Source organism: Diaporthe batatas (assembly GCF_019321695.1).
Source record: "Diaporthe batatas strain CRI 302-4 chromosome Unknown Contig00010, whole genome shotgun sequence".
Lineage (NCBI taxonomy): Eukaryota > Fungi > Ascomycota > Sordariomycetes > Diaporthales > Diaporthaceae > Diaporthe > Diaporthe batatas.
The window spans coordinates 1622379-1648362 of NW_025408557.1; the positions used below are offsets into that span (position 1 = coordinate 1622379).

General features: G+C 56.1%; 10 protein-coding genes across 10 annotated transcripts; 7 read left to right on the forward strand and 3 right to left on the reverse strand.

The window, feature by feature from the left end:
- Positions 1 to 138: 138 nt before the first annotated feature.
- KVR01_008441 (uncharacterized protein) lies at positions 139 to 3265 on the forward strand. The gene is made up of 7 exons (XM_044789478.1): positions 139 to 890; positions 995 to 1038; positions 1114 to 1139; positions 1236 to 1326; positions 1388 to 1639; positions 1694 to 1985; positions 2050 to 3265. The coding sequence occupies exons 1-7, from the start codon at positions 874 to 876 to the stop codon at positions 2516 to 2518; spliced, it is 1191 nt and encodes a 396-aa protein (XP_044642208.1). The 5' UTR covers positions 139 to 873; the 3' UTR covers positions 2519 to 3265.
- Positions 3266 to 3475: 210 nt separating this feature from the next.
- Positions 3476 to 5077, forward strand: KVR01_008393 (uncharacterized protein). Its single transcript, XM_044787375.1, has 4 exons — positions 3476 to 3651; positions 3716 to 3857; positions 4003 to 4077; positions 4206 to 5077. Exons 1-4 carry the CDS (start codon positions 3580 to 3582, stop codon positions 4718 to 4720), a joined length of 804 nt encoding a protein of 267 aa, XP_044642160.1. The 5' UTR covers positions 3476 to 3579; the 3' UTR covers positions 4721 to 5077.
- On the reverse strand, positions 5055 to 6747 carry KVR01_008752 (ribosomal 40S subunit protein S3). Its single transcript, XM_044785396.1, has 2 exons — positions 6471 to 6747; positions 5055 to 6203 (listed from the first exon to the last, which is right to left on the reverse strand). Exons 1-2 carry the CDS (start codon positions 6491 to 6493, stop codon positions 5438 to 5440), a joined length of 789 nt encoding a protein of 262 aa, XP_044642519.1. The 5' UTR covers positions 6494 to 6747; the 3' UTR covers positions 5055 to 5437.
- A 265-nt stretch (positions 6748 to 7012) lies between these two features.
- KVR01_008550 (phosphatidylinositol-3-phosphatase YMR1) lies at positions 7013 to 11158 on the forward strand. Its single transcript, XM_044781892.1, has 2 exons — positions 7013 to 7804; positions 7898 to 11158. The coding sequence occupies exons 1-2, from the start codon at positions 7787 to 7789 to the stop codon at positions 10226 to 10228; spliced, it is 2349 nt and encodes a 782-aa protein (XP_044642317.1). The 5' UTR covers positions 7013 to 7786; the 3' UTR covers positions 10229 to 11158.
- A 144-nt stretch (positions 11159 to 11302) lies between these two features.
- Positions 11303 to 14290, forward strand: KVR01_008536 (uncharacterized protein). Its single transcript, XM_044794765.1, has 6 exons — positions 11303 to 11678; positions 11731 to 12695; positions 12756 to 13481; positions 13549 to 13606; positions 13668 to 13829; positions 13893 to 14290. Exons 1-6 carry the CDS (start codon positions 11465 to 11467, stop codon positions 14171 to 14173), a joined length of 2406 nt encoding a protein of 801 aa, XP_044642303.1. The 5' UTR covers positions 11303 to 11464; the 3' UTR covers positions 14174 to 14290.
- A 98-nt stretch (positions 14291 to 14388) lies between these two features.
- Positions 14389 to 16585, reverse strand: KVR01_008874 (uncharacterized protein). Its single transcript, XM_044782316.1, has 2 exons — positions 15695 to 16585; positions 14389 to 15640 (listed from the first exon to the last, which is right to left on the reverse strand). The coding sequence occupies exons 1-2, from the start codon at positions 15731 to 15733 to the stop codon at positions 14489 to 14491; spliced, it is 1191 nt and encodes a 396-aa protein (XP_044642641.1). The 5' UTR covers positions 15734 to 16585; the 3' UTR covers positions 14389 to 14488.
- KVR01_008854 (uncharacterized protein) lies at positions 16281 to 17782 on the reverse strand. The gene is made up of 2 exons (XM_044794909.1): positions 16643 to 17782; positions 16281 to 16303 (listed from the first exon to the last, which is right to left on the reverse strand). The coding sequence occupies exon 1, from the start codon at positions 17437 to 17439 to the stop codon at positions 17224 to 17226; it is 216 nt and encodes a 71-aa protein (XP_044642621.1). The 5' UTR covers positions 17440 to 17782; the 3' UTR covers positions 16281 to 16303; positions 16643 to 17223.
- Positions 17783 to 18236: 454 nt separating this feature from the next.
- Positions 18237 to 19847, forward strand: KVR01_008871 (uncharacterized protein). Its single transcript, XM_044782720.1, has 2 exons — positions 18237 to 19051; positions 19129 to 19847. The coding sequence occupies exons 1-2, from the start codon at positions 18716 to 18718 to the stop codon at positions 19462 to 19464; spliced, it is 672 nt and encodes a 223-aa protein (XP_044642638.1). The 5' UTR covers positions 18237 to 18715; the 3' UTR covers positions 19465 to 19847.
- Positions 19848 to 20541: 694 nt separating this feature from the next.
- Positions 20542 to 21532, forward strand: KVR01_008876 (uncharacterized protein; the record flags this gene model as incomplete). Its single annotated transcript, XM_044794079.1, has 3 exons — positions 20542 to 20814; positions 20871 to 21281; positions 21338 to 21532. The coding sequence occupies 3 exons, from the start codon at positions 20542 to 20544 to the stop codon at positions 21530 to 21532; spliced, it is 879 nt and encodes a 292-aa protein (XP_044642643.1).
- Positions 21533 to 23055: 1523 nt separating this feature from the next.
- Positions 23056 to 25511, forward strand: KVR01_008676 (uncharacterized protein; the record flags this gene model as incomplete). The annotated part of the gene is made up of 4 exons (XM_044793947.1): positions 23056 to 23077; positions 24109 to 24407; positions 24485 to 24586; positions 24653 to 25511. The coding sequence occupies exons 2-4, from the start codon at positions 24190 to 24192 to the stop codon at positions 25509 to 25511; spliced, it is 1179 nt and encodes a 392-aa protein (XP_044642443.1). The 5' UTR covers positions 23056 to 23077; positions 24109 to 24189.
- Between the last annotated feature and the right edge of the window lie 473 nt (positions 25512 to 25984).

The window sequence follows — 25984 nt, forward strand, 5'->3', positions numbered from 1 at the left end:
ACCGTGCTATGCTGTCTGCTTCGGGACGAGGACCAAATCCCGCTAGTCGGATACTAGCTCCAGGGATAGAGTGACGTCCACGTCCATGGATGAAACGAGGCCACACGCCCACCCGACTCAACTCAACGACCTCCAGACCTCACCCAGAGCCCGCCGCCGCCCGCCAGCCCACTCCCTGCGCTGCTGCGAGTCTCCTGCCAAAACGCCCGCAGCAACATCACTTGCCCCTGCCCAGCCAATTTTATCTCCATCCCAGATTCTTGACCCCCTCCCGGCACGCACCAGAGGTCCTGTAAATCTGTCCTCGTCCTCGCCGTGAAAGGAAAGGCGTTTCTCTTTGGCCCGAGCCTTTCTCTCTTTTTTTTTTTGTAACTGGCCTTGGCCGCTTGTCCTGGAACGGGGCCGGAACATTGAACGATTTGTCCATCCCGCCCCCCCCACAGGCACTCGCACACGCTCCAAGTGATCCTCGACCATCGAACGCCTCCCTGGCCGAACCATCTACCGACGGCAGACCAAGACGAGAAGCCACGCATTGTACTGCATCGCACGACGACACCAGCGCATCCCACAACAAATCCGAATTGCGTCCACCGCTTCCACTCGGCGACAAGCAGTGGCTTTGACAACACCAGTCGACGCAGCCGCCCTGCTTGACCTCCGCCTGTGCCCTTGATAACCGAACATCCCGTCTACTCGATCCGCCCTCACCACCGCTGCTCCCTGCTCGCCTGGCGCGAAGAACTCCCAAACCCGGGCCACCTTGACACTTCGGGCGCCCGCGCTCCTTGCGCTCCTTGCGCTCACTTCGACCCCCAAAACGGCTTTGAACAGACACAGGCAGCGTCTCGCTGCTGTTGCGCTCCTTACAATATGATGATGGAGGAGAAGTACGGCTTGCTCCTGGCACCCTTGCACCACTTGCTCGCACCGTCACCCGGCGACCCTCGTCATCCTCCTCGACATCTTGCGCTGACCACGCTGGACATTGCAGATATATCGGCCTGGGGCTGGCCATGACATCCAGTTTGGCCATCGGTACGGCGCGCTCATCTTCTTTTTCATCCCACCTCTTCTGTAGCGTGGACCCGGCTGACAACCTTTGCTGCGCAGGTACGAGTTTTGTAATAACGAAAAAGGTAGCTCAGACCCGCGCACGCCACCCGAGAGCCCTGGACACCGAGGTCCTGGGACTCGGACACATACGAACCGATCGACTAACAATGTCGCGATAGGGCCTCAACCAAGCGGGCGAGACGCATGGCTTCGAGGGAGAGGGCTTCGTATATCTTCGGAATCCCCTATGGTGGGCTGGTATCTGCACACGTAAGGGCTCAACACCTCACGAGACTCTGGCTGGCCCGATTTACTGACAGGCGAGATCCAGTGGTTGTCGGCGAAGTGTGCAACTTCGCAGCGTACGCCTTCGCGCCGGCCATCCTTGTCACACCTCTGGGTGCGCTCTCAGTACTGATAGGCGCGGTGCTGGGTTCATATTTCCTCAAGGAAGAGCTTGGCATATTAGGGCGTCTCGGTTGTGCCATCTGCCTTATCGGCGCCGTCATCATCGTGCTGCACGCGCCGCCAGATGAGGACATCGAGACCATCGAGACAATCCTCGCATATGCACTGAGGCCTGGTGAGAAGAGGAACCGCCCTCATGTTCGCGACAGTCAACGCTGACTGCTTCTAGGCTTCTTGATATATGCTATAACCGTGACAGCTTTCTCCGTCTTCATGATCTACAGGATTGCTCCCGTGTACGGCAAGCAAAACCCCTTGATCTACCTCAGCATCTGCTCCCTTGTAGGATCAGTGTCGGTCATGGCCATTAAGGCCTTCGGCATCGCCCTCAAGCTTACCTTTGCGGGCAACAACCAATTCACCCACGCCTCAACCTACGTGTTCATGATAATCACCGCGGTCTGCATCCTAACACAGATGAACTACTTCAACAAGGCACTGAGCCAGTTCCCTACCAACATGTACGGCCCCAACCCCCAACATGTAGCCTATTTGGATCGTACAGGTTTCTGACCATCTACGCAGCGTCAATCCCCTGTATTACGTGACCTTCACGACGGCAACGCTCTGTGCATCGTTCATTCTCTACAGCGGTTTCAATACCACCGACCCCATCAACACCCTCTCTCTCCTCTGCGGGTTTCTTGTCACCTTCACGGGCGTGTACCTGTTGAACTTGTCTCGCAGCGACCCCAACGGCTTCAAAATGATCTCTGGGCGGGGCGGCGACGATTCTGTGGGCACGGACATGATCTCACAGATCCAGACGCGTATGAGCATGGAGGCTCGCAGGAGTCTAGGCCATGGCGGCGACCGCGAGGGCCTGATGCGGGCGTACGACGAGGAAGAGGCTGCCGCATTTGGCCTGACAGATCTCGCAGAGGATAGCGACGATGAACGCAGTGGCGCAAGGACCAAGCAGAACGGCTCAGCGTCGGTAAACGGGAGGTCGAGATCGAGTGAAATGCAAAATCCGAAGTCCGGCGAGCGGTGACTGACGAGGTAGCCACCAATCGACCCACGGGTCGGACTGAGAGATTGAATCAGCGAATTAGAGTTTTCGGTATCTTTTCGCGTCGCGTTTTGCTTCATCTATGTACCGTAAGAGCGGTACTCCGCCCTTTCATTCACACCTGGTCCCATCTAGAACTGCTTGGAGGTCCGAGCTCCCCCGCCGTGACGAAGGGCGTAATCGACTGCGCCGGAAGACCTGCATGAAGGCTATCACGGGCGGCTGGGAGAGGGGCATGGCAACTTTTACGACACGATACGACGCGACGCGATGAGCTTGTATACAAGACACGGGTGGGGGAAAGGATCGGTCTGGGGGCTTTGGCATTGGCATCTGGCGTCTTGGGAATATTTATGGCTGGCTGACCATATGTTGGTCTCTTACGGGGCGAGCTGTACTTGTACGAAGAGGAGGCCGGCAGGATGCCGGTGTTGCCATCACGGAGGGCGCATCACATGGGGGCTAATGGCCAGAGTCGAGACCGAAGTTTTTCAAAGATCAAACAACCAAGTTCAATAGAAAAGAGAGCCTTGAAGGCCTGTCATATAAAGAATGCTCACTCTGCAACTCGGTGTCTGGCCATACCGGTATCGTAGAGCTTTGACTGCTTGCTTCAGCTCGAGGCCGAGACACTCGCAGTGCTCACCAGTTGAAGGCGGTAGTTAGCATGTGATTTTCAGAAAGATCACATGGAAATTGTTATTTAAGTATAACACCACTTTTTTTTTCTTCATTAATAAGTCTCAAAAATCCATCCAGCGCCCATCCATCAGAAGCTGAGGTAGAGATCGGTTGACAATACTTCTCATCACAGGTTGTACCGGCCGCCAGCTGCAGCCAGCTCTGGCCAGCTGTCAGGCATCAATCCACTAGCAAACGACGTCAGTCTATTTGGGCAACCAGCTTGACAGCTTCAGAGTCCAACCGGTGCCAAGGTACTTCTTACCTCACCACGCCCTGCAGCAAACTGAAGTACCTTGTCCTCGTCTAAACGCTCAGCATCCTATCCAATATCTTTTCTCGCCAGTAAATCCTCACCCAAAATGGCGTTCCTCGCGAAATTTGTGGCTACAAAGTACGTTGGGGATAAGCTGGAGGACAATTTTGGGCCTGAAGTAAGAAGAGAGTGATTATGACCAGCCACCACCTACTCGTGCAGCCTGCTCATAGTGTAACCAGAACCCTAGGTATGACATATTCGTCACAGAGGATGGTCGTCGCAAGAAGCTTAAGAAGGAACTGCCCCCGGGCCTGAGCCCCCAAGATGAGCGTGCCCTCAAGACGGTACAGCGTAAAGCTTACCGATACGAGTGGTGGTTCGGTATGTTGTTCTGTTTCCGTCTCTGACTTGCTTCATAACCGTCCTGTTGTCGAGATGACGGAATATTTACGCCAGCCGCAAACTTTTTAAGATTGACAAGTCCGTTTTGTTGCTGAAGAAAATGGAAACTAACACCAGTGCACAGACTGCCACTGTTGTTGCGGTCTACATGTCCAGTTTGGCACCGTGACCCTATGGGGCCTTCTTCCGGTCGTGGGTGGTAAGTGTTCTTTTCTGGCACAAAGCTCACCCTTCACCTCATCAAGAGGATATACGTAGCTGTTATGAGAGTGACAAGGTCGCTTCATCCACAGAGACTACGGAAGCCTCACTAACACGATTCCTCAGACATCATCTCCCTCTTCAACGCACTCACCCTCATCCGGGCAGCAAGGAAGATCCAAGGCGGCCTGCCAGCCCCGACCCTCGTGGCAATGCTCCTTTGGGCCCTGGTCGACTTCGCCATCAAGCTCATCCCCATCGTCGGCGACCTCCTCACGGCCATCATCAAGCCCAACACGCGCAACTGCATGCGCGTCGAGGCCCTCCTGCGGCAGAGGGCAGCCAGGAGGGCGGGCGGCGCCGGCGCCGGCGCCATCGTCACGGCCTCGGACAGGTCCGGAGCTCGCAGTGGGGTCACCGTCCGCGCGCCGCTGCTGGCCTCCTCGCAGCCCGGCGCCCAGAGCCGCATGGTCGCCGCGCCGGGGTCTTCCGCCGCCGCGCCTTCGTACGGCACGGTGGCCGCCGGGGCTGGGGCTGCGCAGGCGCGTGGCGAGGACCGCAGGAGCACGCGCCACTTGTTGCCGTTCTGGAGGCGGAACGATGACACTGATAGTGATTCCGAGGGCGAGGCAGCTCGGTAGGCTGCCCGGCGAGGCCTGTTTGCTGAGTCTTGGCCGGCTGCTTGGTAGCTCGTAGTGCCATTGTGAAGGAGCTGGATCGGATCTTGCCCAAGCCGCACGGTGTACGAGAGCAACAAACGGTACGCATGTGGCAAGGTAGGAGGGCGCGGAGTGGTGAGCCACAGAAGCAACAGCCAAGGAGTGAGGAGTGCATGCCACGATCAGGGGTGTGGTCCCAGCATAGTTGTAAGCATTTTATAAGCGTCTCAAATACCTTCTCGAACGACCGTGCAAGTAATCCTTAGCACATGTAAATCACAAGCAAGGGCATTGTCAACCGGGAATCTGTGCATGTGGAAGCGTGGATCTAGCTTTGTCATTTCCTCGTTGCTCTTTCATTGCTCTTCTAGGTCAGCCTGGGCTGCGCACTACACTAAGGAGCCAGCAACTTTCCCTGTCCCTGAAACCAGCAAAAATGCATTTCAATTACGCCAAGCCCTGATGTTTTGTGATGAAACCTGGTCATCCTCGCCTCAATATCCCCCCAGTTCAGAAGCCGTCAAGGTCGCTCGCATGCCGGCGGTGACCGTTGACTCCGTCCGGGAGGGCCTCCGCGTCCGAGTGAGGCTGAAAAGGGTCACGGTCATTGCCTGGGGACAGATGGCCGTTCAAAAACTCATCCGAACGGGTTGGAAGTTGAAGGGATGGGTGACGCGCGTGTCTAGCTGGGAGAGCCACCTATTGCTCAGCCGCAGGGGCCTGCTCCTCACCCTCAGCCTGCTCCTCCTGTGCCCGGGCAGCCTCAGCCGCAGCCTGGACCTGGGCGGCCTTGGCGCCGTAGTCCTGAGAGACGGGCTGGACGACGGGGGTCTCGTCCTTGGGCTCGAGGATGGTGACGGCGTCGGGCAGGGACTTCTGGGGGCCGGCCTTGCCCTCAGGGTCGGAGCCGCGCATGATCTTGACCTTGATACCGAGGACACCCTGGCGGAGGAGGACGTGACGGGTGGCGCTGTCGATGAACTCCTTGGCGGGCTGACCGGAGTGGATCATGAAGCCGTCGGTGAACTTCATGGACTTGGCACGGGCGGCACGGAGCTTTCCGGAGACGACGACCTCGCAACCCTTGGCGCCGGACTCCATGATGAAGCGGAGGACACCATAGCAAGCACGACGGACGGCGAGACCGTTGAGGAGCTTGTAGCGGAGGGACTCGCACTGGGCGACGGCGGACAGACCACGGTTCTGGACCTTGGCGGCGTAGAGGGAAACGCTGTTCTCGGGGAACTTGAAGCGCTTCTGGATGAGGGAGGTGAGCTCGCGGATGCGGCGACCCTGCTCACCGAGGACCTCCTGGGTGTGGGTGGCGCGGATGATGATGTCGGTGACGGTGGGGGTGACGCGGACCTCGACGCCGGAGTATCCCTCCTCGGCCAGCTCGCGCTGGAAGAACTCGTTCAGCTCGGCGTAGAAGACACCGTCGGCGACGAACTTTCTCCTCTTGGAGCTGTGGAAACCATCAATGTCAGTCAAATGGTCTCGCAGGAGTGGTTGGTTGTAATTGGTCCCATGTCATTCACATCCCAAACAATTCGAGACGGTGGAACTCGTCAACAGAGTCGGGCTCGGGACAATTTGAACGATGAAAATGTTGTTTCTGCGCGAGAGAGCCTCGGACTGCTGCCATTTTGCCGCGCGAATTGTCGACCCAAGACCACGTCGTCGTCGATTCCGTTGCAGTGGGAAGAGAGGGGGAGTCGTGGGTGCAACTCACATCTGGGCACCTGGGACCGCCATATTGACTTTATTGATCTCTGATCGGGATCGTTCTGAGGGGTTGACTGCTTGCGGGAGGGTTGTCGAGTGAGAAGATTCCGATCGAGTTGTCGTTGTTGGCTGGTCGATGGGGGGAGGTCAGTCTGGGACAGGCAATCTCAGGGCGACGGTAGGCGGCCGAAAATCGAAGAAAATTGGGCGCAGTGAAAGGTTTGGTGCGGGCGCGGAAGCCCTACGCACAGACCACCGGATGAAATGTGAGTGTGCAGTGCCCCAAGATTGCCAGCAACACCGACGTAGCGGACTGCAGTACTACGTACACAAGCACACTAGATTGGCGTTTGCCCCATAACGGGACATCTCGCATTCAATTAATAAAATCGTTGAATTTGTCTGCATATTTGCCCATGCCGAAAGTCCCTGGGCTTCTTCAAATTATTACTGGCGGATATTTGAGAGCTACTTCCCAACCACGGGCAGCCCAATTTCTTGCGGTTGATGAAGAGTGTCTCCTGTGAGTTGAAGGCATCTGCCAGCTAACTTATAATAAGCCTACCCTGTCCTGTCTTGCCTGTGCAGCAAATCTGCTGGGCCAGATCTGATCTTTTCATCCATCAAGCTGTTGCTTACCGATCCTGGACTAGCTGCCGCCAAAAACCCCAGAGCCATCTCCGGCAAATCTGCCTGCCGCGAGCGGGGTAGCTTCCGATGGCAAGCCGCGGGGTACATTCAGGTCAGGTACCTGCCCACAGGTGCTGGAGGTACAGCAAGGCATGCTCCTGGAGGCGCAGAGCGACCCATCCCAGTGTACAAGAGCACAGCAGATCTCAGCAGACACTCACATGCTTCGACACGTCCGACCTGGCCTCTGAAAGCTGGCAGCTACTCGACAGCAGTTGAAGGAAGCAGTCGTCACTTGGGTGACTAGAGTGAAGCACAAGCAAGAGCGACTCTCTCAGCTTGATTCACTTGGCTCCTGGGGCGTCCACCTTGGCTGGGGTGCTTACTACCTGCTCCTCCTGCTGCCCAGAGTGCACACACAGTAGGTGCCATCTCAGGGCCCACGAGCTAACTGTCTCCGCCTCGACCTTTCACATCGTCGTCAAACTCTCCGACAGCCCCGACAGCTGCGCCTCTGCCGCCCTTGTCGTCATTGTTGCTGGCACTGCTGTCCTTACCCGCCTCTGCATCACTTGTCCGCTCTTTATCAACAGCCAGGGGTCCAAGAGCAATTCCAAAAATCCCAGGGGCTCAAGTAGCAATCAGCAGCAGCTTTTCCAGGACATCCATAGGCTTCATGAGTCTCTCTCCAAAATGGTGGAAATTCGACAGGTAAGCCTGCTCAAGCAGATCTCGCAGGCCTTCCTCATGTGCCCTGGCACCGTTCTCGCTTGGTGCCGACCGACACTGACAACTGGTACGCAGACCATAGAAGACGTCACCGCTGTCGCCCGGGGCGAGACCACCCGGGGCTGCCTCCGGTTGACAGACTACCACATCATCTTTACCGCCCCGCCACTCAAGACCGAAGCGGCTCGAGACGGCGCCAGAGAGCGGCCAAGAGAATCATGGGTCGCATACCCCATGATTGCAGCCTGCGAGTACCGACCGGTCCCTCCGAAATCCGGACGAGATTCTACCATGCGTCTTCGCTGTCGAGACTTCTACTTCGTCCTGTTCCATTTTAAAGACCACCAGGCAGCTCAGGACGCCTTCAGCCTCATAAAAGCTCGAACGTGTCGGCTCGGTAACATAGAAAATCTTCATGCGTTCAACTACCATGCGCCAAAGACGGAGCGCGTCATAAATGGCTGGCAATTGTACGACGCCAAAGCCGAGTTCCGGCGGCAGGGCATCGGCGGCAAGCTACAGGACAAAGGCTGGAGGGTCTCTGACTTGAACGCCGACTACAGCTTCTCTCCCACATACCCCTCTGTTCTCGTCGTCCCCAACAGGATCTCCGATGCGACTCTGAAGTATGCTGCTCCCCACCGCACTCGAGCCCGGGTGCCCACCCTCACATATCTGCACCCAATCAACAACTGCTCCATCACTCGGAGCTCCCAGCCCAGGGTCGGCATCACCGGAAACCGTAACCGTCAGGACGAGGCGCTTGTCGAGGCCTGCTTCTCAAATCCCTACATCCAGGAGGCGCCGCCCTCCTTGAGCGCGAACACCAGTTCCTTGGGAAGCCAACCGGGTCTTACGGAGAGCGCTGACCACGGTCCTGCCGACTCGGTCTCCGCAGAGCCAGAGCTACTATCCGCCGGTGACGCCTTTCACGACGACAAGGGAAAGAGGATCATCTTTGGCGCCCAGCAGCACAACCTGATCATTGATGCTCGGCCTGCCATCAACTCTATGGCCATGCAGGTCGTGGGCAAGGGCTCCGAGAACATGGATAATTATAGATTTGCGACCAAGGCATACCTGAACATCCAGAACATTCACGTCATGAGGAACAGCCTGAACAAGGTCATCAGCGCTCTCAAGGATGGCGACATATCTAACGGGCCGCCCAACCAAGACTTGCTTGCCAAGAGTGACTGGCTGAAGCACATCACGGGAATACTAGACGGGTCAGCTCTGATTGCCAGACAGGTTGGCATCCAGCACTCGCATGTCCTGATCCACTGCTCCGACGGGTGGGACCGTACTAGCCAGCTGAGCGCCCTGTCACAGATCATGCTGGATCCGTACTACCGCACAATTACTGGTTTTATCGTGCTCATCGAAAAGGATTGGCTGTCCTTTGGGCACATGTTTCACCAACGTTCAGGGCCGTTGGGTCTTCCCAGCCAGTTTGTCTGTCTGGATGATGCAATGGCCGGCACTAAAATCGAACCTGGTGATGCCGATGGGCGTGCCGCTGTACTCGAAGAGGCGTCAGAGAAGATCCAGGGCTTCTGGAAAAAGGTCATTCACTCTGAAAAGGAGACGGAGGACTCGGATCCTGACAACTTGGCAGCTGCTTCTGCTGCTGCTGCCAACGAGCGGGCGCCAACGCCATTCATCGAAGACCAGGCGACTCGGGAAAAGGAGATCAGCCCCGTCTTTCACCAGTATCTTGATGCTGTGTATCAGCTCCTCCGGCAATTCCCCGACAGATTTGAATTCACCGAGCGTTTTCTCCGTCGTCTCTTCTACCACCTCCATGCTTGCCAGTACGGTACTTTCTTGCTCAACAATGAGAAGCAGAGAATCGATGCCAAACTCCATGAGCGAACTTCGTCTGTCTGGGATTACCTCCTCAGCCGACGGGAAACATTCACAAATCCTAGCTACGATCCTGTAGTAGACGACAATGTTCGGGGCAAGGAGCGACTGATATTTCCGCGCCTCAACGAGATACGGTACTGGCATCAGCTCTTCAACAGGACTGACCAGGAAATGAATGGCGCGCTGGATGCGGCGGCGGCCACCACTGATAAAGTTGCAAAGGCCGTTCAGTCTGCTACAGCCAGCCCTCTGCCTGGCCATAGTGCCGCTAACAGCACTCCTGGGTCCCCCCGGGCGCCTGCAAGCCCTCGTGTCAGCAGCTCCGCTGCAGGTTCGTTTGGTCAGACTGTGCTCGCCGGCGTGGAAGTCCCTCAGACACAAAATAACGCGGCGAGCACAGGCGGCATCCTTGGCAGTCTCGCCAAAGGCATGTCGGCCCTCGACATCGGCGGCCCTAGTGGTTACGGCAATGCAGCCGCCCCAGCAGGTGGGCAGGAGATGACACAGATGGGTCCGTCCGAGAATGTAGCGCAGTAGGATGGCGCGACTTCCGGTAGATCCACTCCTGACAATGTGGCCCGTGACATTTCCCAAGGGGCTGCTGACCCGATCGACGAGTTGGACAATGCCTTTGAGCCATCCGTGTGGAAATGGTTGGGCGGGAGACGAGACAAGAAAGTGGCCCCGCCAGAGGAAGACGATGGTGAGATAATATATCATGATGAAGCACGAGGAGTGTTTAGATCGCCGAGACCGTCCATCACATTCGAAGACCTGCAAAACTTGCAAAAGATGCGAGAGTATGAGCTGAAGAGGCGCTCAGGCGGCGGTCCTAGCGGACAGCGTGCCCCGAGAGACACTGCCGTACGAGGTGGCTCGCTTGGGGGATCTCGGTTGGGTGACCTGTGGCTGGCACAGGAACAAGATCTAGGAGCGGATCCAGGTCTCTATGTGGGCAGCGCAGTTCTGGACGCAGAAGAAGCGTGCCAAGCATGGGAAGAAGCTGCAAGGGAAAAGTGCGAGGAGGTGATTGAATGGCGGGACGAATGTGTCTTCATTGAATCTGAGACAGAGGATATAACCTCTGGTGACTCGGGGTGTATGCTCCGATGACTCTGGGGGAATTCAGCGACGAATGGGTGGAATCTGGAAGCATGAGCGATGATCATGTTGTTCACCCCAGCCACTTGTGGTGATGGGAGACAATGGACATGGTTTGCGATACCTTGCATAGCACTTGGGCAGCAAGCATTTGAAAAGGGTACAGCGAAAGGCGTGGTTCTTTTCGAGGCATGGGCGTCAACAGGATTGGGCTGGTTTGCAATAGAGCAAGAGCAGTCAATGCTCGCCACGGCGTTCTTGTGTGGGTACGAATTGGGACTCTTTGGTGGGAAACAATGGACTGCCCTGGTGCTGTTTTACTGTACTCATGCTGTAAATGAGAAAAGCAACTTCAATGACCTACAAGAAGGACAACTTGTGCTTGTGAATATTGTTTTGGCCGCTACTTGGGACATACCTGTTTTTTCTACATTCGTGGTGGAAAAGGTCGGGGCTCACTGGACTGACCTTGCGGGCTGTGTTCCGTACTCTGTTCCGTACTCTGTCGGGGGGCTATCTCTGCACCTGCCCAGAACGTGACTTCCACACATGAGACGCGCCGCCTGCTGAGACCACATTTTGACCCAGCTTTGACTCCCAAGGCGAGTGTGGAAAATGCATCACTGAGAACCATGACTTGCATTAGGCCCCAGTACACTGATCACGAGAGCAATGTCGGCCAAAGAATTGAAGCTTGGCCTGCTTAGCCAGAGCAGTCTACCGGCGCCCATCTCACCAGAGCTGCTCGCATGCTCTCCCACCCTGAACCTCGCAGCCACCGTCACCAACGCCAACACCCTCGCCATCAGACGCGCCCGAGGCGAGCTCGTCTCTAGCACCACCGACCGTGTCCACACCATCCAGGCATTATGCTGGAGGCCTGACGGTTTGTTTGGCCTTGATCCATCCGGGCAGACACCACGCTGACCGCATACCAGGTCAATTTCTGGCCGTCGCATGGGATGATGGAATAGTACGACTCCTGGGCGTGGAGAACACAAAGGCTGTCCACCGCATCGCCGTCTCTCACCAACCTGCAGACCTTGACGCAGATCCAGAACCCATCATTCACGTCGCCTGGGCCCGCAATCTGACGGGGAAGCTCCATTTTGGCACCGATCATGACATCGCCGCCAGGCTGCGAGGTCTCGGCCTGTCCTCGGCCGACGAGTTGGGCCAGGAAGACTCGGGTGGACCCGGGCCCGACGACCTTGTGGACCTGCCGCACGCGCTGATGTTCCTCGAGATTGACACCTCTCTGCCCAAGATCAGCCCCCTTCCCGTGTCGGGCGGGGTCGGGGACGACATGTTTGTGTTCTCGACTACCGCGTCATTGGAGTCAATGTTCGCACCGCTCAAGCCCCAAGACAACGACCGGGTGGATGTCATGGTGGTAGGGACAAAGGACGGCTGTGTGCACCTGAGCATCTACGACTCCTTCCCAATAGGGACTTTCAGAATCCCTATCAAGCAGGGCCCAAGCCCTAACGCCAGCCAAATCGAGGATGGATATCAGCTGTGCCTGCACGCTTCTCATCCAGAGGTATCTACTCATGCTCTATTACTGCGTCAAGTCGGCGAGGAGCCTGTCAGACACATGTACCTGGTCCCCATGGATTTGAGGTTTGTTTCCTACTCGCCCGTGAACCTGTCCCTCCTGGCGTCAAAGACCACAACATTACAAAAGCTATTGCGATACATGAAGCAGGCTCAAACACACATTGTAAACGAGTGGACCTCAACGCGGGAACTGCCCTCTCGCTTCCTGTCTTTCATCCAAGAAGACCTTCAGAAGATGGAGTCTGGCCCGACAAATATCGTCCAGGCTCTCTACCATACCGTCTTGACGGGACATATCCATCATGCTGTCAGAGAGTGGCTGGTGGACAGTGTTGCCGATAGAGTAAGTGCGCCCATTCCATGCTGGATTCTTGGGCCAGTCAGCCTCTTACCCATTTACCAGGGCCACAAGCGTTGGGAGAAAGCAGTGATCCCTGGCCTGGAGAACCTGCGCAATCTGATCCACGAGAATATGCTGCCTGCAATAGAGCGCTGTACACTTATATTGAGCCGTCTTTCCGGTATCGCCAGATTTCATGAGGAAGAAGACCACGTCGGCTTCACCAACTCCGAGATAACCCGGCTTGTCGACATTTTGTCCGCTCTGAACCTCATCTGCCACAGAGTCCTACTAATCACTATGGAGGAGCTAGAGCTGTTCCGCATATTCTCTTCCTGGGTCCGCCTCACTATAGACCGTGTATCATCCACCACGGTGCCGGATGACTTGGTGGAGAAGGAGGCTCTCCTTGATCCGGCCAAGATACTCCGTTACATCGAAAAATATCTGGTCAGCAGCCCCATGGCCATACACTTTGCGAAGGTGCCAAAGGAGAACTGGGAAGATGACTGGCACCGCATGCAGGATAGCTCTGGGGTTTTGGACGAGCTAGACAGGCAGCTCAAGCTCCAGGACGACGGGAAGCCATACATGAAAGGTCTGGCACAGATGGCTTTTGTGGTTGATCTGCTTACTGTGAAGGCGGAAGGCGTCTTCGAGAACATTGCTGAGGCGGAGAAGCGAAGTGTTCGCTTCGGTCAGGCTGTGAAACTAGAGCTGGCTCGTGAGAACTCGGGCCTGGAGACTTTCGCCGCAGTGGATACAAAAATGTGCTCCATTACTAAACCTGTAAGTCACATCTCACATGTATTCCTCTTGGTGTGCGTCTGGCTCGATACTGATAACTGCTTTCTAGAATGGAGTGGATGGAGTCACGTACACGGCTGTGGTATCCGAAGAGAACCAATTTGACAGTAAGTCCTCCCTGATAGCGAATTGTCATTAAGTAGCATAATGCTGAGAAAATTCATCCAGTCGGCATCTTCGAGACAAAGATTGAGATTATCAACGGCATCAGTAGCGCCCCTTCCAAGGCGTTCTACCGAATCCCTTGCCTGGACCCGAGCAGCGATGGCCGTATAGTTGACGTCAAGTTCCTGGATGACAATGTTCTCCTGGCCTTGAGTCACGCCAGAGGTATGGACCTAAAAGTCCAGCACGTCCTAACATTTTGCGAATTCTAACCTTGATAACTTTCAGACGGGAAGCCGAATCTATTCCGGGTTCTGTTCCGCCCCGTAGATCCCCAGTACCAAACCAATGAGTCCGGCATGGCAACATTGTCTCACGGTGCGCCGCAACCGCCGGTGCGGGAGGTTAAATTTCCCGAGGACATGGCCTCGTTTGCGCCGGTACGCATGGAGGTCATGCAGGCTAGCGACGCCAGGGGAGGAGTCCCAGCCAGGGTCTGTCTGCTGGGCAAGGACAGGGTCACGTACAAGGTGTTTTCCCTGCCGGAGCCGCATATATTGCAGGCTTAGTTGACCGAGGCAGGGCTTCGTCGAGCAAGCCGATGTGTTGACAGGTCAGAACTAGCTTCGAATCGCATCTGGCGGAGTAAACATATCAATTTCCGCCCTGGGCCTTGGGCATCTTGATGCAAGCATGCTCCTGTTCGTTCACACGTGTGCTTTGCTAGAGTAACTCAACAGCCAGCCGGCGAATCACCAATACGCAGGAAGATGAGGTTTCCTCGTGACAGTGACACAAGACGGGTTGCATGAGCTGATTATGAATTTATATGGTCATATATGGGATTCCACGCACCCAACCAACAGGGTCCCAGGGGGAAACACTCATTGCCCAACCTCCATCTCCACCCTGAGAAACCTCCTCGCGCTCTCCTGCACTGCACCAAGCCTCGTAGTCACGCCCACATGCCCCTTATTGGCCACGGCCATCCCGCCTCCTCCACCATCCTTCCACCCACCACCTCCTCCTGCCATAGATACACCGCCGGCCTCGCACCACCCGAGCACCAGCCTGTCGTACGAGGGCGGCTCGGGGTCGGCACTGAGCGTCCTGATCTTCCACTCCCACGGCGACGATGCGGCGGCGGTCATGGGACGGCCCCCTGAACCGCCGCCCCTGCCGCCCCCGCCGAATGCGGCCGCTAGGGCCTCGCTGACCTGCCTGCGCAGGCGATTCTGCCCCATGGCTGGCTCCGTGAGGTAACAGTCGCTGCTGTACAGCGGGTTCTCGTCGCGCGGGACCAGGACGAGCTCCCGCAGCCCGGGGAGCCGCGCGCGGACCAGGCGCAGGATGTCCACCAGCAGGGAGGCTGCTATGCTTGCGTGTGTCATCGTGGCTGCCGCCGAAGGTGGTGTTGGTGACAATGATGATGGTGATTGGGGTGTGAGAGGCCTGAGTGGTGGTAAAGGCGTATTTGTTTCTTGAAAACCGCGCCGGTGCTGGTGGTGCTGGTCCTCCATTGGTGTTGTCGGGGGAGTCTGTAGCTGTTGATAACTGTTGTGGGGGTGGTTTTCATGGTGACAAGGAGTCTGGCGGTGCCAGGCAGAATCATATACCCAGAACAGGGCCTCATTGATGGCGACGCGGCGCACCTGTGCCAGCTCGTTGGGGTCGCACAGACTGAGCACCGTCCGGAGGTTTGCCTCGGACGCCATAAAGCCGTCCCGGGGACCAAAGTACAAGTAGTCCTGTTCCGAGTCGAAGAAGGTCTGCCCGAGCTGTCGGGCTATGCCAAACGATGCCCGGTACTGCCGGAGGGCTTCACGGCGGGATTCATGGCAGACATGTAGGTTCGTGGGAATCTTGGCCTGTGAAGTGCACCCAAAAGACGAGGGCGGGCCTAGGTGGTCATGGCGGCCACCCAGGCCGCAGGATAGCGACTTGGAGCCGCAATGAACCGACACAAGCCTCGGGCCCGGTAGGTTGAAGGCCCATATTTTCCATCGGAGCTCGGCCGGGAGTTTGGAAAACAGGTGCTGACGAGACTGATAAGTGACAGATCAAGTAATATGTTATGCGGGGGAGCTTACGAAAACCCTCCCCTGCCCAGACGTGCTGGTATCCTCCATTGCTGACGCAGTAAGAAGCCCAAGACCAAGTATCCGGCTAAGCCACGTGGTTCAATCCGATGTTTGGGATGTCTGAGAAGTGATGGATGAGCGCGAGAGAGATAACGAGAAGACCTGACAACCCCCGCGTGCTTCTATCTACGCAGCAGTCGAGAGCAGCAGGCTCGGCAATTGGTCCTTATATGAACAGACTCACATGAAGTCCGTCCAAGTAAGATAGAAAAGGGAAAGTAACTCGGAGACCCGAGACACTAGTGTCGAGGCGGTCGAGGCGGTCTAGCTAGCATGTACAAACACACTTGCTGTAGGTATATTGCCGCAATGTAGTCGGAGTAGCCGGTGCGCAAGACACTTGGTGCGCATGCGCCAAGCTCGACTGATGTCAAAAGGTTCGCAGGGAACAGTGTGGCCGATGTGGCGGGTCTAGCAGCTAAAGGACACAGGACTTACTGACGTCTACTATGTAGTGTCCACGGCGAACGCGCGGGCGCCTGCCGATAGTGTCGTTGGAGACCGAGAAACATCATCGTGTCCGGAGAACTGGGACTGATCCCTGTTCTCATCGCCGCTCTGTACACTTGGGTTAAAACCCGGGCGCGGATCCTTGCCTATGAAACCGTCCGGAGTAATTGGCCGTAAATCAAGCCTGTGGAACCTCGAGGACTGAGCAGTACGGGACGGTCAAGAGAAATCAAGACCGTGAGCTTCATCATGTCATGGAAGACAGTGGGCTGATCAGTTCATGACCTTGGGCAATTTCCCTCGTTCGTGTTCCGAATTGTCAATTCCCAAGCCGGCCACTGATCAGGACATTGGGCTGGCCGAGACAAATCTTGACAGCTGCATCGGTTGCTTCTTCCAGAGGCTATCCCCTCTGTCAAAAAAAAAAAAAAAAACTTGCCTACGTACCAGCATGCAGAGGTCAGCGCACAGCAAGCTTGGCTGACAGGGGGTCATGTCCGCTGCAGCTGTTAGTCGAAGTGCACGAGGCCATGCACAGAGAAGTGTAGACGGCATGGGCGGAGTATTGGAGGCTTGCGCCCCCTCAGTTGTGTAACCAAGGCGGATTTGGCGGTGCGAGGCGAGGCGGCACCGCCCTCACGGTGTCTCTACAGCCATGACAGACCGTGTAGGAGGCCAAAGACGTCGTCTCCGGCCTGACGGGTCGTGACTGTGGCTAGATCTAGCAGCACAGGACTCGATCTACTGCATGGCAATGAACGGGCGTGGATCAAGGCTCTCGCGCTCGTATAGAGATGCAAAGCGACCATATGACGCCGCTCTCTCGCTTATCTTGTTCCGGCCTCATACACCATGGAGGGCAGATTCAGGCCAGCCCAGGTCATTGGCCCCGTTGAGGCAGCAATCTGGGCCGCTGCAGGAAGACATGCGAGAGTTGAAGATGAACAGCTCCGATGCTAAGCTCTCTCCCCCCTCCCCTGTGCGGAGGACGCCAGCGCCGGCTGCGCGACCGCTTCTGCAACAAGCCGTTAGCGTTGGCCAAGGAAAGACGCATAGATGCAGATATAATCATAGGTAAACGGCGAGTCTCGCCGGACCGCGTGGGGGACTTGACCGGTCGTCAGTAGCATGATGACTGTCTTGCTGGATGGAGCATCTGATCGCCGCCGGCAGACAGGCAATAGAATGTTTTCCTGAAGAGTATGTGATGGCCAGAGGAGGATCATTGATGACCTGGGAGGCATGCCGCTCGCAGGTTGGCGGCCGGATTAGTGAACAAGGCTTGGAAATGGACAGCCGGCACACATGAGCCGCATCGTCGGGGCACACGTGGTAGAGGCCCGTGAGGGCAGTGGGCAAGAGTCGAGGCTCTACCCCGATGGCGTTCGGGGGCCAGCAAGGACGACGGCTAGGACAGGCAAGCCACACCAGTAAGCGAGCCCCGATCGGAGAAGGTGTCTTGGAAGCCCCGGCCGACCACACGGACAGAAATGTTGGGCTGGACGGGCTGGACGGCAGCGCATCAAGGAGTGCCGAGCTGCCGTGAGGGCCTATGATTGACGTCGTGGTTCCAAAATTGGAATGTCGAGAGAGAGCATCTCGAGGTACTGGGGTCCACCCAAATCTGGCAGTGACGAACGGACGCTATGTCGGCATGCCAGGTACTGTAGTACCTCAGTACAAGGGCTGGGACCCCACCGGCAGTTCTGATTGGGAGGACCCCTGCGACACCCACAATAAGCGCCGGGCCGCTGACTGTGAGACCCTCTGCAAGGTTGACCCCCGTAGGTGGCGGGAGATCTGGCGGGCCACCTGCAGTCTAGTAGTACTACTACATAGTTCTGCCCATGCATTCGGCCTCATCCAGACTGCCAGACCAATCCTGTGCTGCCGTTACGCCCTCGCTTGGTGACACCCACTTTGACGTGCCGCCTGCGGGACCAATCCCGTCTTGCTCAAGGCCGCAAACCCAATTCTCACTGCATACGCGCTGACCTCGATGGTGTGTCTCTGGTCTGGCTGTCTGGCAGTGTCTGGGTAGGTAAATTTGGAAAGTCACACTGCTTCTCCCGCACGCGTTCGCATCTCTAGATAGACACATAGAGCAGAACCCTACCTACTCTCCGGCTGTTTTTAGACCATGGTACATGACCGACCAGGCTGTTTGGCGCCTGGTTTGCTGGCGGCGGCTACGGGGGAAACCACATTGAACCCACTGCTTCTTTCCCCTGCATCCTGCAAGACATACCAAAATATCAACCTCAAGTCATGCCTGGCAAGCCTGGGTCGCCATGGTTTATTAGTCCACATAGTCCTCTCTTGTTTCGTTTCTCCTCCGCTCTCGTCTCTCTCTCCCATTAGTTGTTCTAGGTTGTTGTTCCTATTATTCTTGTTGTTTGTTGTTGTTGATCGACCTGTTCTTCATAGTCCCTTGCTGCTCAAGTGCTCTCTTCTTGCCTTCGCTTCAGACTCTTTATTTGATATTGATACCCTGGTTCGCTTCTTTTTGTCACCACCACCATGGCGAGCGAGTCTGTCAAGAATGAGGCCTCCTCATCTACCTTCGAGGTCGACTCTCAGAACGACCACTACCTCGAGAGGCAGACCAAGACTTTCAAGCTGATCGATGCTGCCCGGGTATCCATCACCGCCCTCGCCCTCCTCTGCGGCATCACCATCCTGGGCCTTTCTGCCGACGCCATCAGGGTCTACAACACGACCAGGTTCCACGGGAGCCCCTTGCTCTCCGTCTGGCCCGAAGTTTTCGACTTGCAGCCAACCGTTGCTCTCGTCGCTGGCAGCTCCCTGGTCGCCCTGGCAAACATCGCAGCCCTGCTGTGCAGCAAGGTTCCTCATGTAAGTCGAGTCGCCCCCCCCATCTCTTCCGCCCTGCAATCCCTGGCTTGGTCAGCTCGTTGACGCTTGCCCTACAGCTCCGCAACAACACCCCCGTCCACACCCCCGTCATGTTTGCCGCCCCCGTCGTCGGCTTCGTGGCAGCACTAGTGGCTGTCATCGTCTTCTACGCCATCAATGCCTCGGAGACGACCGACTCCCTGCTCAGTTGGACTTGCCGTTGGAGGTCTGTCCACATGGGGCAGGCGCCTTACTTTGGGACGCTCTGCGGCCAGTCTTGGGCCGCTGTATACCTGGCTGTCATCCTCGTGCCCCTCGAGGCCCTGGCCCTGTGTGCTGCGGGCTGGCAGCTGAAGGTTGAGAAGCATGTCACTGCATACGCTCATGCCAGGAAGGGAAGCCCCGTTGCATGAGCTAGCCGTAGTCGGTGCATTTCACCGTCATACTGTATTCTGTAACAAGAGAACTGCATCATTTGAAAAGACAAGTCAGTTGCCAATCTGCGTTGGGGTTTGCTATCAGAGATGCCCGGTACTGGGCAGCAGGGCTGGACTTTGGACTCTTTGGCTTTCTTTTCTATCCATAGTTGGCGTCCGGTATGTATATTTCTACGTCGAGTCAATGCCAACTCTTGTTCCAGATTTGGTGCGGGCAAGTACAACGATTCATTCCAAGAAAAAAAAAACCATCTCCCCGTGCAGATCAACCAGGTGGGAAACGGCCGTGGCCACAGGTTGAAATGAGATTGCTGCTACCATCCGTGCACGTAGCACAAGAACCCGAGACACATATTTCCTTTCCGTTGCATATTTGATCATTCGCGATTGTCGTTGGAGCCCATGTCCTCGGGTATGCGGAGCCCCCAGACCCAAATAGATGCCTGTTCCCTAACGCTCAGGCATGGAAAGCAGCATCCAGATTGTTCCTTCCGTCATCTGTTTGCATATATCGAAATGAAGGAGAAGACCGGTCGCACTTGGCCTGGGCTGACTGGGGACAGCCAGTCACTGTGACACCACGCCAGCTCCACACGCAGAAGTTGGGCTCGCTATGTTGCTACCCGTCGTTTAGTATCTAGGCATTTCATTCATGCCACCGTTATCATCGAGAACACGGCGATGCCCCAGCACCAACCGAGATGAGAGCGAGCGAATCCAACATACCCGCGCTGCATCCAATAACGCAACAAGCAGCCTGCTTGAAACAGGACCCGGGGCTGGTTGAACGTGCATCAAGTCACAGCGACGGATTCTTGGGAAACCTACGCACTTGACACGGTACTACCGCTCATTTCGAGTCCATTGACGACTCTCAAGTAGAAGAGGTTCACAAGCCTGGACTCGGATGAGAAGTGAGCCCAGAACTTTCACCTCGAGGACAGTCAACTGCCAGCCGAACCCAGCAGGCCGTCCTTGCAAAGCTGATCACAGCCTGGCCACTTCCTGGAGCCACTGAAGATCTCCGTCACATAGCCTGCAGATCCAGCCAAGATGCCCTTCCCAGATCGGCAAGCCGTTGCGAATAGACACCCATGGACTCTGCCTCAACTAACCGAGATGGACGAGCTCATGCAGCCTATTACTCGAAGGCCGCCAGGGGACACTTCGAAATCAGCAGCCATGACAATGGGCAGGGCAGAGCTCTCAAAACGGAAGACCCATTACTATGAGGAAGCATTCTCAGGCAGGTGCGTTGCGGACACACTCCGTGAGAGGATTCGAAGTGATTCAGTGGTCCTGGCCGAGTTGAACACCAATGTCATCGTGAGTCCGCCACCCAATGTCAGAGGATCAACACGAGCTCACTCATTAATGACAAGGTCGGCGATGAGTTCATCTTCATAACCGAGCTGAGCGCCAAGATCGCCGAGCGTTACCACAGGCCACTCTCCTCCATCGCCGTCCGACTCCAGCATTCTGCCTGCATCCTCTTCGCGGGGACGTTCGAACCCGCTTATACCCTGACTCTTTCAGCTCTGGCCCCATACATCCAGCCCAGCACGAACCAGCGCAATGCCTACTTGCTGTCGGAGCATCTCGAGGAAGCACTAGGCGTGCCACCACCCCGAGGCCTGATACGCTTCGTGGCCATGCCGGACGAGAATGTGGCGCTAAATGGCAAGACTCTGGCACAATCCTTGGACGAGGAAGCGAACGGTAACGGCTCCATGGGCGTTATCGACGAGGAGCAACCGGCGAGCTTCGCCAGGCGGAAGAGGCTGAGTGTCAAGGTGGGTGGAGACCTGTGACCAACTCGAGGATATCCGCTGCTGACTGAAGACGATAGTCTCTCTCCAACATGAAGGCATCGCCTGTGACTGGAGAGCTAACCCCTCCCACGAGCCCGGAAGAGACCACGCCCGTTGGCGAGAACGCCAAGCCCGAGAAAGTAAAGGTGGCCAGGCGCAGGAAGAGTTTTGTGGCGGGTTTGTTCGGCAAGAAGGAAAATGTGAAGCAGGTGCCCGAATCGCCTGGGGCATAGGCTATTCCCTTCTATGCTTGCTGTATCTTTAATTCGTTCTCCCGGGCCAGCCATGCTGAAGACGGGGGCTCAGCCCCTGAATTTTGTATCTTCAACGCGTAGCATTTCTGCTTCATCAAGAACTGCTGATTTCCATGGTAAGCACGGCTCATGGATCCGCTTCAAGATTGAAATATAATCCATGTTCCATGCTCTTGGCCCCGGGGCCTAAACGACGGGTTGTGGCAGTGTGTTGACCGCGAGATCGTCTAGAGACCCGATGTGACCTATCTGTGACGGCTCTATACCATCCTTACCTGTTGACGCAAATTTTGGCAACGGAATTCAGGAGTTTCTGATTCTCTGTGATCGATCACTGAGAGGAAGACTGAGAGGAACCATATCCCGCCATTATTGTAACACCGCCATGTCTTTTAAAAGATGTATGTTGTTATATAAGAGCGCGGCAGCTTACCTGTATATGGTTGGGTATTCTGTAGGCTTTTTTCCTCTCCCACGAGGCTACTATCTAGGAGGCCAGGAGGTTGTCTTTTATGTAGTTGGAAGACACATACATGTTGTGGTTGTGTGGAGACCTGAACAGGGCTTCCAAGGTAGAGAATGTATAAGCGCGGGCATTCCGTGTCATACCGTTTCCGTACCACGCAAAGTCTCTTCTAATACAGAAGCAACTTTGATAAGGTTCATGAGCTGTACTGTGAAGGGTAACTTTGGCAACAGCTCTCATGGCCTTGGGTGTGGCTGGCAGCTTGGGACCCTAACCCTGATCGATCCCAAGCTGGAACATGCCAAAGGGCTGTGACCAGGGGCTCTGCCCAAACAGTCTGCTATCCCGAGCCTCATAAACATGCCAATCTCATCTTGTTAGTGCCCAGCCCATCCGAACCAAAGCAACTACCACCTTCAAAAGTGAAGACCAAGGACAGAACCACATCCAAAGTTCTTTGAAGACACCATTGTTTTGTGCACTGGGTGGTTCTACTCACAAGTTGGAGCCTCCTGAACACCAGCCGTGAGACAGCCCGGCACAGAACCAGAAGATTACCTAGGTATTGTGCTGCATTGCACACCACAGTGCTGGATCCGGGGATACTCAGGCCATCTGAGAAGCAAACTCAACACCAGACACCCCAACGACGCAGTTCTTCCCATCTCAGCTTCATATCCCCAAGAGAACACACCCGGTTCTCAAGGCATCTGCCAATCTGGTCAGTAACCACTCAGCTTTGCCTATCAGGAGAAGGACTTGGCTTAGCTTACCCTTGTGCTCTATGTTTAACGCATGTTCTAGTTGGTCAGCCATCCGCCTCGCGTCACCTGTCAGCTTCACGTCGTATCGCAGCTGTCTCTTTACGGCACCTTTTGCCCTCTGGGCCGCTCGAGGGCAAGGATACTGGTATGAGCTGTGCCGTCCTGGACTGAGAACTCCTGCACCTCTCCAGGCATCCCCTCTGGGCGTGATTCGTCCAAGCCTTTGCTGTTCCGGGTGGTCAAGAAGGCAGCAACGGTAGCTGGTTGGTTCCTGCGGCTACACCTACGATGGAGGTAATTTTCATCCCCCCTTGTGTTTCTTGCGTTTCTACTCCCCCTGTTGGCTATTTGTGTGGTCTCTCACCTGGCCCTGCACTCTGGGCTTGCTGCTGGATGCAGTGGACTTGTCTCGGCCTCTGCACGGCCCAGTACCACCCCCTCGGATCTCGTCACACCTCAACGTACTCCTCCTCCAACCCCTACAAGGTGGCAAGTACCGAGGCCGGCTGTGCTGGCAAACCCAATCCCAAGCGCCCTTTGCATCTACTCAACCACCAGTGCTTCACATGGGCTGCCAAGTGGCATCTCACCGCACCCAGTCGCCCCAGTGACCCCAGGGCTTGGGCCTGCTGGGCCTCTTATATGCCCGGGCCGGATGGTCAGCCTCACAGATGGACTGCTGGGTCAGCTTGGATCAGGCAGGGGATCTCAAATTGAGTCACCTCAGCTTGTGTTCTCAGCTTTCACCGACTCTTGCTGAGCCACTACACGAACCTGTGCAACCGCCTGGGCAACTAGTATTTTCTGCCTTCCTCCTGCTCCTTCGCTAGCTCGGCCGTCACAGAATCCGGTAGCTGAACGGGAGGAACGGATGCGGGCAGAAGATAGGGAACGGCCGCTCATCCGCAGTCTTCTGCCGACCTTGAGAGCGATGCCATGCGCACATCAACGCCAACTCTCATGCGCCTTCCCGTCTGTGCATTTGGGAACGAGATTATACCCCAGCATTCTCCCTCTCCCTTCTCCCCCGTCTGGCGGCAGACAGTGGCAGTCCCTTTCCGAGGTCCTGGGCGACTGATTGACCAATGTCAACGATTGCTGCGACGTCTTGCGAGCAGCCAGAGAGATACTGCAGCAACGGTCCGTCTCGACCGAGTGGTCCCTCACAGGCTTTACGTAGACGGAACTACGAAGAGTCACCGCACCCATCAAGGCTTGTCGGGCCAGATCTATGAATCAGGGCACACAACCAGTCAATCGGGTGGTCAAAAGCTCTACGTTCGGATGGAAACCCTCGAAGCTCACACACCCCCCCTCCTTGCTAGATATAGGTCTTGCTTCGTCTTTGGTTCCAAGCCAACCCGTGTTTTCTTTTTGCACTGTATTCACTAGTCGATGAGCGCAGCATGTCTTCTTTTGGGTCCGGTGGCTCTTCCACCCCTGGAACACCCCGTCGGCCAAACGTCAAATATGTCAGTCCAGCAGCGCTAAATCTCGAACGTGTTTACGAACAGAACCGAGTGCGATCGCAACAACGAGATGGGGCTCTCTCCCCAACGAACGATATGGCCGCCGCAAACGCCGGCAAGAGCAAACCAAGGCTTCTGCTCATGGGCCAGAGGAGGTCAGTCTTGCCCATTTGCGGCGACCGTGGCGAGAGAGTGCTAGGCAGAGCTTCGAAGACTGATGATCAATAAACAGGAGCGGAAAGTCGTCCATCTCGAGCGTCGTATTCCACAAGGTACCGCCTAGTGAAACGCTATTCTTGGAATCGACAGTGAGAATCCAGAAAGACTCCATGGCGTGAGTGTTCCTGTTTACGCGTCTCAGAGGTTCATCGACTGATCACCAGGAATGACTTCCATCCAGGTCGTTCATGGATTTTCAGGTTTGGGACTTTCCTGGGCAGATTGACTTTCTCGACAACCCGAGCTTTGATATCGACGCAGTCTTTGGCGAGATCGGCGCGCTCATTTGGGTCATCGACGCCCAGGACGACTACCTCGAGGCAGTCTCGCGGCTGAACGGCACAATCCTGTACCTGCAGCGCAACTACCCGTCAATCAACATCGAGGTATTCATCCACAAGGTCGACGGTTTGTCTGACGACTACAAGCTCGACATCCAGCGCGACATCACCATCCGCATCCAGGATGAGCTGTCGGACGAGGGCTTCGAGAACGCCCCGGTCACGTTCCACCTCACCAGCATCTACAACCACTCCATCTTTGAGGCCTTCTCCAAGGTCATCCAGAAGCTGATCCCGAGGCTGGGCCAGCTTGAGGCGATGCTGACCAACCTGTGCCGGACGTGCCGCTTCGAGAAGGCGTACCTGTTCGACGTCATGTCCAAGATCTACATCGCGACCGACTCGGCGCCGGCGGACATGGCCAGCTACGAGATCTGCTCCGACTACATCGACGTCATCATCGACGTCTCAATGGTCTACGGCAGCTGGAGCCGCTCCAAGGCGCACCGCGACCGCCTTGAGGGCCCGCCGTGGTCCCAGAAGCTCGAGGACCAGGTCGCCGTCTCGTTCGCAGAGAGCCACATCGTCGTCAACGAGGGTCTCCGGCCCGTCATGCTCCGCGAGGTCGACCGCTACCTGGCGCTGGTGGCCATCATGAAGGAGGGCAGCTATGAGAAGATGCCCCTGGTCAACATGAATGTCGACGTCGTGGCCAAGGGCCTCACCGAATTCTTCGAGGTCACTAAGAGGGGCAAGTGAGCAGGTCTGTGGTCTGTGTAGATGTGCGGTTTTCTTTCAATTCATGGCTGACCGGAACCCTCTGGCGGGGAAACTCGGTTCGCCTCCCGTATCCAACGGCTTCAGTTGCGCCCGTCTTCGATGTGCGCCTGGTGCTGTTGTTGAAGAGTGTTTGAAATGAATCTACATAATGCTTGAGCTTTGTTTGTATTTGGTTGGTTGGTTGGTGGCGAGACTCGTGATGCCGAGTATCAGAAGAATGTCTCGCCTTCTCTGAGGCCCCTCAGGGGCTGCTACCATATCTACGTGGACTCCCAGAGCCACGAGTCAACCTTGTGACGCAACACAGCCGCCGCCGCAACAGTTTGGGGAATTTTTTTTCTTGCGTCACCCGTGGTATGCGAGGCTGGATATCTCATGACTCTGGGTTTGCACCCGGCCTTGCGCCCCAGGGCAAACCCGCTGCTCCACCCCGAAGAAGGGTGTGAAATGTA

Coding starts and splice junctions, on each gene's coding strand:
- KVR01_008441 (XM_044789478.1), top strand. Junction 1,039..1,113: donor GACATCCAGTTTGGCCATCG/GTACGGCGCGCT, acceptor TTTGCTGCGCAG/GTACGAGTTTTGTAATAACG. Junction 1,640..1,693: donor CGCATATGCACTGAGGCCTG/GTGAGAAGAGGA, acceptor GACTGCTTCTAG/GCTTCTTGATATATGCTATA.
- KVR01_008393 (XM_044787375.1), top strand. CDS start 3,580: ATGGCGTTCCTCGCGAAATTTGTGGCTACAAAGTACGTTGGGGATAAG. Junction 3,858..4,002: donor CCGATACGAGTGGTGGTTCG/GTATGTTGTTCT, acceptor ACCAGTGCACAG/ACTGCCACTGTTGTTGCGGT. Junction 4,078..4,205: donor CCTTCTTCCGGTCGTGGGTG/GTAAGTGTTCTT, acceptor ACGATTCCTCAG/ACATCATCTCCCTCTTCAAC.
- KVR01_008752 (XM_044785396.1), bottom strand. CDS start 6,493: ATGGCGGTCCCAGGTGCCCAGAT. Junction 6,204..6,470: donor GCGGTCCCAGGTGCCCAGAT/GTGAGTTGCACC, acceptor TGGTTTCCACAG/CTCCAAGAGGAGAAAGTTCG.
- KVR01_008536 (XM_044794765.1), top strand. CDS start 11,465: ATGTCGGCCAAAGAATTGAAGCTTGGCCTGCTTAGCCAGAGCAGTCTA. Junction 13,482..13,548: donor TGTGCTCCATTACTAAACCT/GTAAGTCACATC, acceptor ACTGCTTTCTAG/AATGGAGTGGATGGAGTCAC. Junction 13,830..13,892: donor GGCCTTGAGTCACGCCAGAG/GTATGGACCTAA, acceptor GATAACTTTCAG/ACGGGAAGCCGAATCTATTC.
- KVR01_008874 (XM_044782316.1), bottom strand. CDS start 15,733: ATGGAGGATACCAGCACGTCTGGGCAGGGGAGGGTTTTC. Junction 15,641..15,694: donor CTGGGCAGGGGAGGGTTTTC/GTAAGCTCCCCC, acceptor CAGTCTCGTCAG/CACCTGTTTTCCAAACTCCC.
- KVR01_008854 (XM_044794909.1), bottom strand. CDS start 17,439: ATGCCTCCCAGGTCATCAATGATCCTCCTCTGGCCATCACATACTCTT.
- KVR01_008871 (XM_044782720.1), top strand. CDS start 18,716: ATGGCGAGCGAGTCTGTCAAGAATGAGGCCTCCTCATCTACCTTCGAG. Junction 19,052..19,128: donor TGTGCAGCAAGGTTCCTCAT/GTAAGTCGAGTC, acceptor CTTGCCCTACAG/CTCCGCAACAACACCCCCGT.